This window comes from Bombina bombina, chromosome 4 (genome assembly GCF_027579735.1).
Source record: "Bombina bombina isolate aBomBom1 chromosome 4, aBomBom1.pri, whole genome shotgun sequence".
NCBI lineage: Eukaryota > Metazoa > Chordata > Amphibia > Anura > Bombinatoridae > Bombina > Bombina bombina.
Window position 1 is genome coordinate 387,540,701 of NC_069502.1, and position 12,895 is coordinate 387,553,595.

The following is a 12,895-nucleotide window of genomic DNA, read 5'->3' on the forward strand; positions in this document are numbered from 1 at the left end:
ACCAGTGGAACAAATTAAGGGGACTTTTAGTTAAGAAGTATAAAAGACTATATTTGTTTCCGTGCTGAGCACCTCGGACAGCCAACAGCAGTACGTTTTTTTTTTTTTTGCTGAGAGATGATGTTTCCAGCTCTTAGCCAATAGCCGTGCAGGCTATCCGGCTTTGTACCAGCTGGGCCACATGGCTATTTGCTAAGAGGTGGAAACGTCACACCTCAGCAAAATAGCGTTCTGTCGTGGGCTGTGTGAGGAGCTCAGTGCTGTGAATGCTTCAAAAAAATAAAGGAACTTCATGACTAAAAGTCTCCATTTGTGCAACGCTAGGATTTACCAGTGAAACAAATAAATGTCCCCTTTCTCCAACATAGGTGTGTCCGGTCCACGGCGTCATCCTTACTTGTGGGATATTCTCTTCCCCAACAGGAAATGGCAAAGAGCCCAGCAAAGCTGGTCACATGATCCCTCCTAGGCTCCGCCTACCCCAGTCATTCTCTTTGCCGTTGCACAGGCAACATCTCCACGGAGATGGCTAAGAGTTTTTTGGTGTTTAAATGTAGTTTTATTCTTCAATCAAGAGTTTGTTATTTTAAAATAGTGCTGGTATGTACTATTTACTCTGAAACAGAAAAGAGATGAAGATTTCTGTTTGTAAGAGGAAAATGATTTTAGCAACCGTTACTAAAATCGATGGCTGTTTCCACACAGGACTGTTGAGATGAATTAACTTCAGTTGGGGGAAACAGTGGGCAGACTTTTGCTGCTTGAGGTATGACACATTTCTAACAAGACTTGGTAATGCTGGAAGCTGTCATTTTCCCTATGGGAACCGGTAAGCCATTTTCTTAGTTTAGTATAAGAATAAAGGGCTTCACAAGGGCTTTAAAGACTGGTAGACATTTCTCCAACATAGGTGTGTCCGGTCCACGGCGTCATCCTTACTTGTGGGATATTCTCTTCCCCAACAGGAAATGGCAAAGAGCCCAGCAAAGCTGGTCACATGATCCCTCCTAGGCTCCGCCTACCCCAGTCATTCTCTTTGCCGTTGTACAGGCAACATCTCCACGGAGATGGCTTAGAGTTTTTTAGTGTTTAACTGTAGTTTTTCATTATTCAATCAAGAGTTTGTTATTTTCAAATAGTGCTGGTACGTACTATTTACTCAGAAACAGAAAAGAGATGAAGAATTCTGTTTGTATGAGGAAAATGATTTTAGCAACCGTAACTAAAATCCATGGCTGTTCCACACAGGACTGTTGAGAGCAATTAACTTCAGTTGGGGGAACAGTTTGCAGTCTCTTGCTGCTTGAGGTATGACACATTCTAACAAGACGATGTAATGCTGGAAGCTGTCATTTTCCCTATGGGATCCGGTAAGCCATGTTTATTACGATTGTAAATAAGGGCTTCACAAGGGCTTATTTAAACTGTAGACTTTTTTTGGGCTAAATCGATTGATATTAACACTTATTTAGCCTTGAGGAATCATTTATTCTGGGTATTTTGATTTAATAATATCGGCAGGCACTGTTTTAGACACCTTATTCTTTAGGGGCTTTCCCAAAGCATAGGCAGAGTCTCATTTTCGCGCCGGTGTTGCGCACTTGTTTTTGAGAGGCATGGCATGCAGTCGCATGTGAGAGGAGCTCTGATACTTATAAAAGACTTCTGAAGGCGTCATTTGGTATCGTATTCCCCTTTGGGTTTGGTTGGGTCTCAGCAAAGCAGATACCAGGGACTGTAAAGGGGTTTAAAGCTTAAAACGGCTCCGGTTCCGTTATTTTAAGGGTTAAAGCTTCCAAAATTGGTGTGCAATATTTTCAAGGCTTTAAGACGCTGTGGTGAAAATTTGGTGAATTTTGAACAATTCCTTCATGTTTTTTCGCAATTGCAGTAATAAAGTGTGTTCAGTTTAAAATTTAAAGTGACAGTAACGGTTTTATTTTTAAACGTTTTTTGTACTTTCTGATCAAGTTTATGCCTGTTTAACATGTCTGAACTACCAGATAGACTGTGTTCTGAATGTGGGGAAGCCAGAATTCCTATTCATTTAAATAAATGTGATTTATGTGATAATGACAAGGATGCCCAAGATGATTCCTCAAGTGAGGGGAGTAAGCATGGTACTGCATCATTCCCTCCTTCGTCTACACGAGTCTTGCCCACTCAGGAGGCCCCTAGTACATCTAGCGCGCCAATACTCCTTACTATGCAACAATTAACGGCTGTAATGGATAATTCTGTCAAAAACATTTTAGCCAAAATGAACCCTTGTCAGCATAAGCGTGGCTGCTCTGTTTTAGTTACTGAAGAGCATGACGACGCTGATATTAATATCTCTGAAGGGCCCCTAACCCAATCTGAGGGGGCCAGGGAGGTTTTGTCTGAGGGAGAAATTACTGATTTAGGGAACATTTCTCAGCAGGCTGAATCTGATGTGATTACATTTAAATTTAAATTGGAACATCTCCGCATTTTGCTTAAGGAGGTATTATCCACTCTGGATGATTGTGAAAATTTAGTCATCCCAGAGAAACTATGTAAAATGGACAAGTTCCTAGAGGTGCCGGGGCTCCCAGAAGCTTTTCCTATACCCAAGCGGGTGGCGGACATTGTTAATAAAGAATGGGAAAGGCCCGGTATTCCTTTCGTCCCTCCCCCCATATTTAAAAAATTGTTTCCTATGGTCGACCCCAGAAAGGACTTATGGCAGTCAGTCCCCAAGGTCGAGGGAGTGGTTTCTACTTTAAACAAACGCACCACTATTCCCATAGAGGATAGTTGTGCTTTCAAAGATCCTATGGATAAAAAATTAGAAGGTTTGCTTAAAAAGATGTTTGTTCAGCAGGGTTACCTTCTACAACCCATTTCATGCATTGTCCCTGTCACTACAGCCGCATATTTCTGGTTTGATGAACTGCTTAAGGTGCTCGATAGTGACTCTCCTCCTTATGAGGAGATTATGGACAGAATCAATGCTCTCAAATTGGCTAATTCTTTCACTCTAGACGCCTCTTTGCAATTGGCTAAGTTAGCGGCTAAGAACTCTGGGTTTGCTATTGTGGCGCGCAGAGCGCTTTGGTTGAAATCTTGGTCGGCTGATGCGTCTTCCAAGAACAAGCTACTAAACATTCCTTTCAAGGGGAAAACGCTGTTTGGTCCTGACTTGAAAGAGATTATCTCTGATATCACTGGGGGTAAGGGCCACGCCCTTCCTCAGGATCGGCCCTTCAAGGCAAAAAATAGACCTAATTTTCGTCCCTTTCGTAAAAACGGACCAGCCCAAGGTGCTACGTCCTCTAAGCAAGAGGGTAATACTTCTCAGGCCAAGCCAGCTTGGAGACCAATGCAAGGCTGGAACAAGGGAAAGCAGGCCAAGAAACCTGCCACTGCTACCAAGACAGCATGAAATATTGGCCCCCGATCCGGGACCGGATCTGGTGGGGGGCAGACTCTCTCTCTTCGCTCAGGCTTGGGCAAGAGATGTTCTGGATCCTTGGGCGCTAGAAATAGTCTCCCAGGGTTATCTTCTGGAATTCAAGGGACTTCCCCCAAGGGGGAGGTTCCACAAGTCGCAGTTGTCTTCAGACCACATAAAAAGACAGGCGTTCTTACATTGTGTAGAAGACCTGTTAAAAATGGGAGTGATTCATCCTGTTCCATTAAGAGAACAAGGGATGGGGTTCTACTCCAATCTGTTCATAGTTCCCAAAAAAGAGGGAACGTTCAGACCAATCCTAGATCTCAAGATCTTAAACAAATTTCTCAAGGTCCCATCGTTCAAGATGGAAACCATTCGAACTATCCTTCCTTCCATCCAGGAAGGTCAATTTATGACCACGGTGGATTTAAAGGATGCGTATCTACATATTCCTATCCACAAGGAACATCATCGGTTCCTAAGGTTTGCATTCCTGGACAAACATTACCAGTTCGTGGCGCTTCCTTTCGGATTAGCCACTGCTCCAAGGATTTTCACAAAGGTACTAGGGTCCCTTCTAGCGGTGCTAAGACCAAGGGGCATTGCAGTAGTACCTTACCTGGACGACATTCTGATTCAAGCGTCGTCCCTTCCTCAAGCAAAGGCTCACACGGACATTGTCCTGGCCTTTCTCAGATCTCACGGCTGGAAAGTGAACGTGGAAAAGAGTTCTCTATCCCCGTCAACAAGGGTTCCCTTCTTGGGAACAATTATAGACTCCTTAGAAATGAGGATCTTTCTAACAGAGGCCAGAAAAACAAAGCTTCTGGACTCTTGTCGGATACTTCATTCCGTTCCTCTTCCTTCCATAGCTCAGTGCATGGAAGTGATCGGGTTGATGGTGGCGGCGATGGACATAGTTCCTTTTGCGCGCATTCATCTAAGACCATTACAACTGTGCATGCTCAGTCAGTGGAATGGGGACTATACAGACTTGTCTCCGAAGATACAAGTAAATCAGAGGACCAGAGACTCACTCCGTTGGTGGCTGTCCCTGGACAATCTGTCTCAAGGGATGATGTTCCACAGACCAGAGTGGGTCATTGTCACGACCGACGCCAGTCTGATAGGCTGGGGCGCGGTCTGGGGATCCCTGAAAGCTCAGGGTCTTTGGTCTCGGGAAGAATCTCTTCTACCGATAAATATTCTGGAACTGAGAGCGATATTCAATGCGCTCCAGGCCTGGCCCCAGCTTGCGAGGACCAGGTTCATACGGTTTCAATCAGACAACATGACGACTGTTGCGTACATCAACCATCAGGGGGGAACAAGGAGTTCCCTAGCGATGGAAGAAGTAACCAAAATTATTCTTTGGGCGGAGTCTCACTCCTGCCACCTGTCTGCTATCCACATCCCAGGAGTGGAAAATTGGGAAGCGGATTTTCTGAGTCGTCAGACATTGCATCCGGGGGAGTGGGAACTCCATCCGGAAATCTTTGCCCAAGTCACTCACCTGTGGGGCATTCCAGACATGGATCTGATGGCCTCTCGTCAGAACTTCAAAGTTCCTTGCTACGGGGCCAGATCCAGGGATCCCAAGGCGGCTCTAGTGGATGCACTAGTAGCACCTTGGACCTTCAAACTAGCTTATGTGTTCCCGCCTTTTCCTCTCATCCCCAGGCTGATAGCCAGGATCAAGCAGGAGAGGGCGTCGGTGATCTTGATAGCTCCTGCGTGGCCACGCAGGACTTGGTATGCAGATCTGGTGAATATGTCATCGGCTCCACCTTGGAAGCTACCTTTGAGACGAGACCTTCTTGTTCAGGGTCCGTTCGAACATCCGAATCTGGTTTCACTCCAGCTGACTGCTTGGAGATTGAACGCTTGATTTTATCGAAGCGAGGATTCTCAGATTCTGTGATCGATACTCTTGTTCAGGCCAGAAAGCCTGTGACTAGAAAGATTTACCACAAAATTTGGAACAAATATATCTGTTGGTGTGAATCTAAAGGATTCCCTTGGGACAAGGTTAAGATTCCTAGGATTCTATCCTTCCTTCAAGAAGGATTGGAAAAAGGATTATCTGCAAGTTCCCTGAAGGGACAGATTTCTGCCTTGTCGGTATTACTTCACAACATGCTGGCAGCTGTGCCAGATGTTCAAGCCTTTGTTCAGGCTCTGGTTAGAATCAAGCCTGTTTACAAACCTTTGACTCCTCCTTGGAGTCTCAATTTAGTTCTTTCAGTTCTTCAGGGGGTTCCGTTTGAACCCTTACATTCCGTTGATATTAAGTTATTATCTTGGAAAGTTTTGTTTTTAGTTGCGATTTCTTCTGCTAGAAGAGTCTCAGAATTATCTGCTCTGCAGTGTTCTCCTCCTTATCTGGTGTTCCATGCAGATAAGGTGGTTTTACGTACTAAACCTGGTTTTCTTCCAAAAGTTGTTTCTAACAAAAACATTAACCAGGAGATTATCGTACCTTCTCTGTGTCCAAAACCAGTTTCAAAGAAGGAACGTTTGTTGCACAATTTGGATGTTGTTCGCGCTCTAAAATTCTATTTAGATGCTACAAAGGATTTTAGACAAACATCTTCCTTGTTTGTTGTTTATTCCGGTAAAAGGAGAGGTCAAAAAGCAACTTCTACCTCTCTCTCTTTTTGGATTAAAAGCATCATCAGATTGGCTTACGAGACTGCCGGACGGCAGCCTCCCGAAAGAATCACAGCTCATTCCACTAGGGCTGTGGCTTCCACATGGGCCTTCAAGAACGAGGCTTCTGTTGATCAGATATGTAGGGCAGCGACTTGGTCTTCACTGCACACTTTTACCAAATTTTACAAGTTTGATACTTTTGCTTCTTCTGAGGCTATTTTTGGGAGAAAGGTTTTGCAAGCCGTGGTGCCTTCCATTTAGGTGACCTGATTTGCTCCCTCCCTTCATCCGTGTCCTAAAGCTTTGGTATTGGTTCCCACAAGTAAGGATGACGCCGTGGACCGGACACACCTATGTTGGAGAAAACAGAATTTATGTTTACCTGATAAATTACTTTCTCCAACGGTGTGTCCGGTCCACGGCCCGCCCTGGTTTTTTTAATCAGGTCTGATATTTTATTTTCTTTAACTACAGTCACCACGGTACCATATGGTTTCTCCTATGCAAATATTCCTCCTTAACGTCGGTCGAATGACTGGGGTAGGCGGAGCCTAGGAGGGATCATGTGACCAGCTTTGCTGGGCTCTTTGCCATTTCCTGTTGGGGAAGAGAATATCCCACAAGTAAGGATGACGCCGTGGACCGGACACACCGTTGGAGAAAGTAATTTATCAGGTAAACATAAATTCTGTTTTTTCTGGGCTAAAACGATTACTTTATAAGTATATTTAGTGGATTATAACTATAAATAGTTCTTTTAATCTTGGGGATGTATTAAAAAAACGGCAGGCACTGTATTGGACACCTTTTTCACTGGGGGCCTTTTCTAGTCATAGGCAGAGCCTCATTTTCGCGCCACTAATGCGCAGTTGTTTTTGGAAAGCAAGGCATGCAGATGCATGTGTGAGGAGCTAAGAACCACTGAAAAAGCTTATTGAAGGCGTCATTTGGTATCGTATTCCCCTCTGGGCTTGGTTGGGTCTCAGCAAAGCAGATACCAGGGACTGTATAGGGGTTAAATGTAAAAACGGCTCCGGTTCCGTTATTTTAAGAGTTAAAGCTTTCAAATTTGGTGTGCAATACTTTTAAGGCTTTAAGACACTGTGGTGAAATTTTGGTGAATTTTGAACAATTCCTTCATACTTTTTCACATATTCAGTAATAAAGTGTGTTCAGTTTAAAATTGCTGTGACAGTAACGGTTACTGTGACAGTAACGGTTTTATTTTAAAACGTTTTTTGTGCTTTGTTATCAAGTTTATGCCTGTTAACATGTCTGAACCATTAGATAGACGATGTTCTGTATGTTTGGAAGCCAAGGTTCCTCCCCATTTAAATATATGTGATGAATGTGACATAGTGTCCAAACAAAGTAGGGACAATGATGCCACTGATAATGATGTTGCCCAAAATGATTCCTCAAGCGAGGGGAGTAAGCATGGTACTGCATCATTCCCTTCTGTGTCTACACCAGTCTTGCCCACACAAGAGGCCCCTAGTACATCTAGTGCGCCAATCCTTCTTACTATGCAACAATTAACGGCTGTAATGGATAATTCTATTAAAAACATTTTGTCCAAAATTCCCACTTATCAGAGAAAGCGCAATTGCTCTGTTTTAGATACTGAAGAGCATGAGGACGCTGATGATAATGGTTCTGACATACCCTCACACCAATCTGAAGGGGCCAGGAGGGAGGTTTTGTCTGAGGGAGAAATTTCAGATTCAGGAAAAATTTCTCAACAAGCTGAACCTGATGTTATTACCTTTAAATTTAAATTAGAACATCTCCGCGCTCTGCTTAAGGAGGTGTTATCTACTCTGGATGATTGTGACAATTTGGTCATTCCAGAGAAGTTATGTAAGATGGACAAGTTCCTAGAGGTCCCGGTGCCCCCCGATGCTTTTCCTATACCCAAGCGGGTGGCGGACATTGTAAATAAGGAATGGGAAAGGCCCGGCATACCTTTTGTTCCTCCCCCTATATTTAAAAAATTATTTCCTATGGTCGACCCCAGAAAGGACTTATGGCAGACAGTCCCCAAGGTCGAGGGGGCGGTTTCTACTCTAAACAAACGCACTACTATCCCTATAGAAGATAGTTGTGCTTTCAAAGATCCTATGGATAAAAAATTAGAGGGTTTGCTTAAAAAGATGTTTGTTCAGCAAGGTTACCTTCTACAACCAATTTCATGCATTGTTCCTGTCACTACAGCAGCGTGTTTCTGGTTCGAAGAACTAGAAAAGTCGCTCAATAAAGACTCTTCGTATGAGGAGGTTATGGACAGAGTTCAAGCACTTAAATTGGCTAACTCTTTTATCTTAGACGCCACTTTGCAATTAGCTAGATTAGCGGCGAAAAATTCAGGTTTTGCTATTGTGGCGCGCAGAGCGCTTTGGCTAAAGTCTTGGTCAGCGGATGTGTCCTCCAAGAACAAATTGCTTAACATCCCTTTCAAAGGTAAAACGCTGTTTGGCCCTGACTTGAAAGAGATTATTTCAGACATCACTGGGGGAAAGGGCCACGCCCTTCCTCAGGATAGGTCTTTTAAGGCTAAAAATAAGCCAAATTTTCGTCCCTTTCGCAGAAACGGACCAGCCTCAAATTCTACACCCTCTAAGCAAGAGGGTAATAGTTCTCAAACCAAACCAGCCTGGAGACCGATGCAAGGCTGGAACAAGGGTAAGCAGGCCAAGAAACCTGCCACTGCTACTAAAACAGCATGAAGTGTTGGCCCCCGATCCGGGACCGGATCTGGTGGGGGGCAGACTCTCTCTCTTTGCTCAGGCTTGGGCAAGAGATGTTCAGGATCCTTGGGCGCTAGAAATAGTTTCTCAAGGTTATCTCCTGGAATTCAAGGAACTACCCCCAAGGGGGAGGTTCCACAGGTCTCAATTGTCTTCAAACCAAATAAAAAGACAGGCATTCTTACATTGTGTAGAAGACGTGTTAAGAATGGGAGTGATTCATCCTGTTCCATTAGGAGAACAAGGGATGGGGTTTTACTCCAATCTGTTCATAGTTCCCAAAAAAGAAGGAACATTCAGACCAATTTTAGATCTCAAGATTCTAAACAAATTTCTCAGGGTTCCATCGTTCAAGATGGAAACCATTCGAACAATTCTTCCTACCATCCAGGAAGGTCAATTCATGACCACGGTGGATTTAAAGGATGCGTATCTACATATTCCTATCCACAAGGAACATCATCGGTTCCTAAGGTTCGCCTTTCTGGACAAGCATTACCAGTTTGTGGCACTTCCATTCGGATTAGCCACTGCTCCAAGGATTTTCACAAAGGTACTAGGGTCCCTTCTAGCGGTGCTAAGACCAAGGGGCATTGCAGTAGTACCTTACTTGGACGACATACTGATTCAAGCGTCGTCTCGGTCAAAAGCAAAGGCTCATACGGACATTGTCCTAGCCTTTCTCAGATCTCACGGGTGGAAAGTGAACATAGAAAAAAGTTCTCTGTCCCCGTCAACAAGAGTTCCCTTCTTGGGAACAATAATAGACTCCTTAGAAATGAAGATTTTTCTGACAGAGGCCAGAAAATCAAAACTTCTAAGCTCTTGTCAAGTACTTCATTCTGTTCTTCTTCCTTCCATAGCGCAGTGCATGGAAGTAATAGGTTTGATGGTTGCGGCAATGGACATAGTTCCTTTTGCACGAATTCATCTAAGACCATTACAACTGTGCATGCTCAGACAGTGGAATGGGGATTATACAGACTTGTCTCCGACGATCCAAGTAGATCAAAGAACCAGAGATTCACTCCGTTGGTGGCTGAACCTGGACAACCTGTCACAGGGTATGAGCTTCCGCAGACCAGAGTGGGTCATTGTCACGACCGACGCCAGTCTGGTGGGCTGGGGCGCGGTCTGGGAACCCCTGAAAGCTCAGGGTCTATGGTCTCGGGAAGAATCTCTTCTCCCGATAAACATTCTGGAACTGCGAGCGATATTCAATGCTCTCAAAGCTTGGCCTCAACTAGCAAAGGCCAAATTCATAAGGTTTCAATCAGACAACATGACGACTGTTGCATATATCAACCATCAGGGGGGAACAAGGAGTTCCCTGGCGATGGAGGAAGTGACCAAAATAATTCAATGGGCGGAGAATCACTCCTGCCACTTGTCTGCAATCCACATCCCAGGAGTGGAAAATTGGGAAGCAGATTTTCTGAGTCGTCAGACTTTCCATCCGGGGGAGTGGGAACTCCATCCGGAAATCTTTGCCCAAATAACTCAATTATGGGGCATTCCAGACATGGACCTGATGGCGTCTCGTCAGAACTTCAAGGTTCCTTGCTACGGGTCCGGATCCAGGGATCCCAGGACGACTCTAGTAGATGCACTGATAGCGCCTTGGACCTTCAACCTAGCTTATGTATTCCCACCGTTCCCTCTCATTCCCAGGCTGGTAGCCAGGATCAATCAGGAGAGGGCTTCGGTGATCTTGATAGCTCCTGCGTGGCCACACAGAACTTGGTATGCAGACCTGGTGAATATGTCATCGGCTCCACCATGGAAGCTACCTTTGAGACAGGACCTTCTTGTTCAAGGTCCATTCGAACATCCGAATCTGGCTTCACTCCAACTGACTGCTTGGAGATTGAACGCTTGATTTTATCAAAGCGTGGGTTTTCAGATTCTGTCATTGATACTCTTATTCAGGCTAGAAAGCCTGTAACTAGGAAAATTTACCAAAAAATATGGAAAAAATATATTTGTTGGTGTGAATCTAAAGGATTCCCATGGAACAAGATAAAAATTCCTAAGATTCTATCCTTTCTACAGGAGGGTTTGGAGAAAGGATTATCTGCAAGTTCTTTGAAGGGACAGATTTCTGCTTTATCTGTTTTACTTCACAAAAAACTGGCGGCTGTGCCAGATGTTCAAGCTTTTGTTCAGGCTCTGGTTAGAATCAAGCCTGTTTACAAACCTTTGACTCCTCCTTGGAGTCTCAATTTAGTTCTTTCAGTTCTTCAAGGGGTTCCGTTTGAACCCTTACATTCCGTAGATATTAAGTTACTATCTTGGAAAGTTTTGTTTTTGGTTGCAATTTCTTCTGCTAGAAGAGTTTCGGAGTTATCTGCTCTGCAGTGTTCTCCTCCTTATCTGGTGTTCCATGCAGATAAGGTGGTTTTGCGTACTAAACCTGGTTTTCTTCCGAAAGTTGTTTCTAACAAAAACATTAACCAGGAGATAGTTGTGCCTTCTTTGTGTCCGAATCCAGTTTCAAAGAAGGAACGTTTGTTACACAATTTGGATGTAGTTCGTGCTCTAAAATTCTATTTAGAGGCTACAAAGGATTTCAGACAAACATCTTCTTTGTTTGTTGTTTATTCTGGTAAAAGGAGAGGTCAAAAAGCAACTTCTACCTCTCTCTCTTTTTGGCTTAAAAGCATCATCCGATTGGCTTATGAGACTGCCGGACGGCAGCCTCCTGAAAGAATCACAGCTCACTCCACTAGGGCTGTGGCTTCCACATGGGCCTTCAAGAACGAGGCTTCTGTTGATCAGATATGTAAGGCAGCGACTTGGTCTTCACTGCACACTTTTACCAAATTTTACAAATTTGATACTTTTGCTTCTTCTGAGGCTATTTTTGGGAGAAAGGTTTTGCAAGCCCTGGTGCCTTCCATCTAGGTGACCTGATTTGCTCCCTCCCATCATCCGTGTCCTAAAGCTTTGGTATTGGTTCCCACAAGTAAGGATGACGCCGTGGACCGGACACACCTATGTTGGACAAAACAGAATTTATGCTTACCTGATAAATTACTTTCTCCAACGGTGTGTCCGGTCCACGGCCCGCCCTGGTTTTTTTAATCAGGTCTGATGAATTATTTTCTCTAACTACAGTCACCACGGTATCATATGATTTCTCCTATGCATATTCCTCCTTTACGTCGGTCGAATGACTGGGGTAGGCGGAGCCTAGGAGGGATCATGTGACCAGCTTTGCTGGGCTCTTTGCCATTTCCTGTTGGGGAAGAGAATATCCCACAAGTAAGGATGACGCCGCGGACCGGACACACCGTTGGAGAAAGTAATTTATCAGGTAAGCATAAATTCTGTTTTATTTGTTTCACTGGTAAATCCTAGCGTTGCACAGATGCTAGGATTTACCATCACTTTAAAGGAAACTGTAATGAGCGAGTAAATTTAAGAATGGTTTAGGTAAATGACTATGATAATTACTGCATTTTTATTCTCTTTGATGGGTGATGTATAGTATTTGTGTGTGTGCACATTTCCTTGTTAAAATGGTTTACACTGATTTTTTTCTCTTAAAGGTCAAATAATTGTGGTTATTTGGGTTATCGTGTCTCCTAACAATGAGAAGCAGAAGTATTCTTTGAAGATAAACCATGATTGCGTGCCAGAGCATGTTATAGCTGAAGCCATCAGGAAAAAAACTAGGAGTATGTTACTGTCCAGTGAACAGCTGAAGCTGTGTGTTCTGGAGTACCAAGGAAAGTATATACTAAAAGTTTGTGGCTGTGATGAATACTTACTGGAGAAGTACCCACTAAGTCAATATAAGGTGAGAAGGCATTTATAAACTTGCAGCATGTATAATTCTTTTCAGTTAACTTCCTGGCAGTATTCTTGTTATTCTTATTGAGAAAAAAAAGCATATTTTAGGACATGGAAGACCCCTGTTTTTATAAGGAATTTAAAAGACTATGTTCCTTAAGTTTCTAATTTACTCCTATTATCGCATTTTCTTCGTTCTCTTGGTATCTTTTTTTATAAAGCAGGAATGAAAGTGTAGGAGCCGGACCATTTTAGGTTCTGCACCTGGGTATCACTTGCTTAT

At 43.7% G+C, this 12,895-nt stretch overlaps 1 protein-coding gene across 1 annotated transcript in view; it reads left to right on the forward strand.

The window, feature by feature from the left end:
* The window catches only part of PIK3CA (phosphatidylinositol-4,5-bisphosphate 3-kinase catalytic subunit alpha), a 369,462-nt gene that overhangs the window by 76,664 nt on the left and 279,903 nt on the right, over positions 1–12,895 (forward strand). Inside the window, exon 5 of the mRNA XM_053710159.1 lies at positions 12,369–12,619. Coding sequence (XP_053566134.1) covers positions 12,369–12,619 — 251 coding nt within the window. The remainder of the gene's footprint in view (positions 1–12,368; positions 12,620–12,895) is intronic.